Genomic DNA, 5,495 nt, shown 5'->3' with positions numbered 1-5,495 from the left:
AAAGAGGGATATGACAATGGATTTTAGACACTTTAGGCCTGCCAGTGCTATTAGACCCTATTAATATTCTGTAGAATAAGGATGACCTGGACTGAAAAACTATTAACCATGTCCTAACAGGATAGTAAAATAGTTAAGTTAACAAATGTTTTAATCTTATAGAATAATAACAGAATAATAACACTTCTTTTCAAGTCAGATTATAACATTGCACAAGTAGAAGATTTTGCTGGGCAAGAAATTGAATGTTAAAGTAAGTGAAGAAGTAAAACTCAGAACTGTCTTTTCTGCCTCTGTACTGACTTCAGGTCCCGTCAATCATGGTGAAGGACAACATGTTGGTGTTCACTGTGCTCTGCTGCCTCTGTGTATGGACAAGGACTTTGGATGCAAAGACTGTAAGATAAATACAATAGATACATATGCAACAATATTCTTTAAATAATAATTTAAATCATATTTGAAATGACCCATGCTGTTGCCTCATTGGTTTTGTCTTAAAATTCAATTTTGATTAGAGCCATAAATATGTGGCCAGCCTTCCTGTTGTTTTATAGATTAGAGAATGAAAGTGCACGTGTTGTTGACTTCTATATCCCTACTTCCCTACTACAACTATTCTGCCATTTGGTAATGGGTTGTGTAATCTTTCCACAGCTGCTTATGCAGGATGTTATGAAGGCCCCTTCGAAGGGCCCTGATGTCCCAACACTGGACGCTGAGAACTCTCCTATCCAGGACGCTACAAAGGCCCCTTCTTTAAGCTCCGAAGATCCTGTAATGGCCCAGAACGTGTCTAAGCAGGCCTCTTTTCCGGCCCCTGGCGTTCCCATGCAGGTTGCCTCAGGGCCGTCCAGGCTCAGCAGCATCCCTCTGAGCTTGTCTCCGGACTCCGTCGACGACATGTATTACGGCTGCTCCCAGAAGATGCTCATCAAGGTGAAACGGTACTACCTCCGGCGAAGCAGCAGGGGGGACCTGCAGACCGCATACACGAAACTTTGCGCCCGTAAAGCCATGGCAACCAAGGACGCCTACGACCCGCTGTCCTGGGATCACTTCAGGGCCCTGTGCGCCTACACGGCGGGGGCCTACGCCGACTTCAACCGAGCGGTCCGCAAGGGCAAGACAGGGTACAAGACCTCGTTCGAGTTCCACTCCCTCCATTTCCTGCTGTCCGACGCTGTCCGGCTCCTGAAACTGAACCAAAGGGGCTGCTACACCACCTACCGGAGAAGCAGACTGGCCTTCAGCGGGGAAGTCGGACAGACCATGCGCTTCGGCTCGTTCGCCTCAAGCTCCTTCAACAAGGACTTACCTCAGTTTGGAAGGAAGACCTGCTTCGAGATGCACACGTGTTTCGGCGCCTACCTCAAGTCCTATTCGGAGTTTGATTCGGACGAGGACGAGGTGCTGATTCCGCCGTATGAGATGTTCACCATTGTCTCAGTTGATAGGTCAGGGAGGAATGACTTACAATGTGATGTGTTGTACAAGCTTGAGACCGCTGGGGTATACAGCAGTCTGAACTGCCAGGCTGTGGGGGCATGATCCTAATTGTCTAATCGTAAAGGTGCTACGTGTAGCATTTAAATATCAATAAATCCTTATCGCATTAATTTTGAGACATTAGTATAGTTCCTGTAAACAAACAAGAACATTGCAGAGAAGATTGTCAGCCTCTAGCTGCCGCTACACTGTGTTTTACGTTGTGTGCCACCGGGTCGGATTTCATAGGAAATCTGCTGGATTGCTCTGTGGCACAAAACAGTAATGCACATCTTTTTTCCAGTTCCTCTTTGCAACAGAAAGCAACATGGAAAATGTGGTCTAAATTTTGAAGAACACAAAATGCTACACATAGCATCTTTAATAATAATAATAATAATAATGGTGGAAGTGAGATTTAAACTTAAACAAAATCTTGTGGTAGGAAAACTGCAACCACTTTGTATGCTGCAGTGTTTTAACGCACACAGTTGAAGAAAACTGAATGTTGAATGTATATACTGTATTGTCTGAAGTGGTATGTCCAGTCTATTGTCCAGAGTATGTGTTGATTGCACTGTATGTGAGATCCCATTGACCCGGTACTATGTGTGCCAATATACTGTGAAACTTAAGTTGCCAATAGGCCTTTGCACAAATGTCAAATTCCTGTACATTTATTGCCTTGCAAATAAAGTAACTCTGATTCTGTCTTCTGAGTCACAAAAGCTCAATTTATTTGAAGCACTTAAATATGTCCCAACAACTATGGTTGGAAAACTATTTTGACCACCTGGAAAGTGAGCTCTTGCTGGACTTGAAATCACACTGGGACCTAAAGTGAGGAAATGTAGTCCAACTACTAATTTGGACTTATTTACATATTCACTCTTGTCACTTGTGGACCCACAAAAAACACAGGTCTACTACCTATATTGTGTTAAATAAACAGTGTATATATGTAGAGAATCTCAGTGAAGACACACGTTTAAATGACTATCAATGGGAATGTCATCCACCTACACCCTTCCTCATTCATCCCTGTATATGTGTCTTAGCTCTGTAGGTTGGCTCTGCATCCATTCTTGATAAAAAGCTAGTGGCTAGGTACTATTCTTTTGGATAAACAATATTTCCTCTTTCTCTTTTCTCCACTCAGTCTAACTGGCTGAATCAACACATATTTCCTGCTGATTTCACCATTTCCATCACGATCAGCTGATTACTACTTCAGCAGAGAGTAAAGATGGATTTAGATCTAAAACACCATACAAACCACACAATCTGGACACTTGTATCGTAGCTTCCTCTGAAATTAGTCATTTTTGAAAAGCTGTTCCCTGTTTCTATTCATTTAGTCTAGTGTAACTTACTTAGTTTCATTAAGATCTTGCTTCAGTGCTCCTCCACTGACTGAAAGGAATCAAATTTAAATGATGTTACCAACACTCATACATTTTCAGGGTTTCCACACTCGCTTGAACATCAATTACTTTTTTCCCAAGGCCTTATTTGATGAAATTCAAGGACTCAACATTGGCATAATTTGGGGTAAGACATGACTTTGGTCAAAATTAGACAGTGAAGAAGTGTTAAGGGGAGGAATCGAGTATTTTCAAGGCTATCCATTCATTCTCAACATCTTTTAAGGCTTCATTTTATGTTTCTCAAATCCACAAACCTAGTATTTTCAAGGCCTGTGGGTACCTTGCATTTTGTATAACAAGTGAAGAAAATGAAGGGGCCTAATTCTACCTGAGCAATGATTCAAATATTACGCATCACATAAAACTCATATTACAAAGATACAAATGTATTTATTTTCAATATCATTTTAGTAATTTCAGAAATAATCAAACAGCCCCTGACACATCAGTGTACACTGTGACACATTAAACATCATCACCATGAAGAGGATATCTAGCTTATTTCTTCACAACTGATACTGAATAGTACAACGTATAAGAGCAGTTCATAGAGCTCAATCAGTTTCCTAGCAATTCCAGATACCATATTTACATTTATGTAAATCTTTGTCCAGTGAAGAAGCCATATTCACTTTGGTAGAACATTTTCACTTTTACACACAAACCTCCATAGAATAGAAAGAGCTTTCAGCCCTCAATACTGATACCTGCTACCAGGTACAGTGACGTAGCATGAAAGAACAGTACCATGTGTTTAGACGATTTTTGTACTAGAATTTCAAAATGAAAATGAGATGTTGGATGTGGATTCACATTGTGAATCCACTTCCTTTATAGGTATGTGCATTAAATAATGACATTTTTCAACCAAACAGAAACGTGAATGAATGAATAGTAATGCTACAAAGGCAAATGAGGCAATAACAGTTCCAACAGAAGTTCATTCATTCACGTGTTCAAGTGAATTAAAAACAGAGATGTGATCTACGACAGTAACAGGAAGGAAATAATTGGGGGAGGCCAACAGGAAAAAGGAGGAATCCCTATGAGAAATGAATTAGAGTTGTGTATCCAAAGAAGTGAAATCCAGAAGAAGGAAAAAAAACTAATTCACATGTTTTCTAAAAGGCAGCAGAGCTCCGTTCAAAACACGCTAACGTTTGTTTGAGTCATCGATATTGACCCACAGATCACTGGCTTTACACAAGACAGAAGTTTCAAGTTTCAATGAAATGCCTTCCCCAATTTTGCACATTGCAAGAGGAAATCCCTAAACAGCTACATTTATGAAACAGAAAGTATAACAACAGGGCATGGACTCACCGGGAAAATCCATCCTGAAATGCAATTTGTGGGTTTTGTAGCTAAAAATATAAACAGATCAGCACTAGAAACTTCCTTTTTTGGGCTGCGGTTGGTAAATGGCTGTTTCAGATAGGAATTACAACTGTCTTAAAAAAAAAAAAAGTTAACATGTTCAAGTGTAAGTCAACAGAGTGTTTGTGCCCCCCTTGCTTTGGTTCTAAACAAGGCTCAGGGATGTGATCACGATGACACAAAAACAGAAAAAAACAAAAACATTAGGAATGAATGGGAGTGTTGTGTTGAAAAAATATTCAAGTTTTCCATTCAGAGCTCAGGGAGAGCCGGTTGTGATGGGTTTGGATCACAGTCACTCCCTGCAGAAGCACCATACATCTTCTACCAGTAGTCTGGGTAGAATTTAAAGAGTCTGTAAAAGTGTGTGTGTGTGTGTGTGTGTGTGTCTACATCTTCTCATAGGTGAGTTCATGTCCACAGGTGGTGCAGGTTTTCTTGTAGAGGTCCTCTTCCTCGTCCACCACCTCCTCCGGTCCATACTGGTGTTGGTGAACGCTGGTGTCTTTGGTCCACATGCTGCTCCTCACCGCCCTGCGCAGCTCTGACACACACACACACACACACACACACACACACACACACACAAACACACACACACACAACTTATCTGTTAAGTGATGAGAACACCAAAATCATCCATGTGTCCCTCGTTGGCTCTGGTGCTAGTTGGCACCATGCTAACACTTTAGCATACACTCTGATGAGTGATAGTAGACACCACGCTAACACTTTAGCATACACTATGTTGATTGATAGTAGCTCCATGCTAAAACTTTAGCATACACTATGATGAGTGATAGTAGACACCACGCTAACACTTTAGCATACACTATGTTGAGTGATAGTAGCTCCATGCTAACACTTTAGCATACACTATGTTGAGTGATACTAGGCTCCATGCTAACTATTTAGCATACACTATGTTGAGTGATAGTAGACTCCATGCTAACTCTTAAGTGTTATGGAGCCTTGTTTCACCCTGTAGAACATAAGCCTACTTGATACAGATCCGCTGTAATCAACAATAGAATGAAGTTGAACTGGTGGCTAACATGGGAAACATGGGAAAATCACTTGTCGAACCACTGTACCATGTGATTAGCCAGCTCTATTTTTGATTATGCTCTCATCACTTAAAGGCTAAATTGACCAATGAGCCAATCTCTGAAGTACTTGGTGTATTCCTTTAAAGCCATACTG

The 5,495-nt window shown here is 40.9% G+C and overlaps 2 protein-coding genes across 2 annotated transcripts in view; one reads left to right on the top strand and one right to left on the bottom strand.

The window, feature by feature from the left end:
* The first annotated feature begins 304 nt into the window (after positions 1 to 304).
* LOC139656455 (ecto-ADP-ribosyltransferase 4-like) lies at positions 305 to 1,551 on the top strand. The gene is made up of 2 exons (XM_071534042.1): positions 305 to 398; positions 658 to 1,551. The coding sequence occupies exons 1-2, from the start codon at positions 321 to 323 to the stop codon at positions 1,549 to 1,551; spliced, it is 972 nt and encodes a 323-aa protein (XP_071390143.1). The 5' UTR covers positions 305 to 320.
* Positions 1,552 to 3,289: 1,738 nt separating this feature from the next.
* Positions 3,290 to 5,495, bottom strand: part of xpa (xeroderma pigmentosum, complementation group A) — a 6,331-nt gene continuing 4,125 nt past the window's right edge. The window contains exon 5 of the mRNA XM_071534058.1: positions 3,290 to 4,836. Coding sequence (XP_071390159.1) covers positions 4,682 to 4,836 — 155 coding nt within the window. The 3' untranslated portion in view covers positions 3,290 to 4,681. The remainder of the gene's footprint in view (positions 4,837 to 5,495) is intronic.

Source organism: Centroberyx affinis, unplaced genomic scaffold, assembly GCF_046629955.1.
Source record: "Centroberyx affinis isolate AG114_WGS23_722 - 3 ecotype Tasmania unplaced genomic scaffold, CSIRO-AGI_Caff_v1 ptg002479l_1, whole genome shotgun sequence".
In the NCBI taxonomy this organism is placed as follows: Eukaryota; Metazoa; Chordata; class Actinopteri; order Beryciformes; family Berycidae; genus Centroberyx; species Centroberyx affinis.
This window is presented reverse-complemented; position numbering and strand designations above follow the sequence as displayed.

Bases quoted from the DNA above. Each gene is read 5' to 3' on its own strand.
- LOC139656455 (XM_071534042.1), top strand. From the start codon at position 321: ATGGTGAAGGACAACATGTTGGTGTTCACTGTGCTCTGCTGCCTCTGT. The intron at 399-657 runs GTAAGATAAATA...ATCTTTCCACAG, and splicing joins GGACTTTGGATGCAAAGACT to CTGCTTATGCAGGATGTTAT.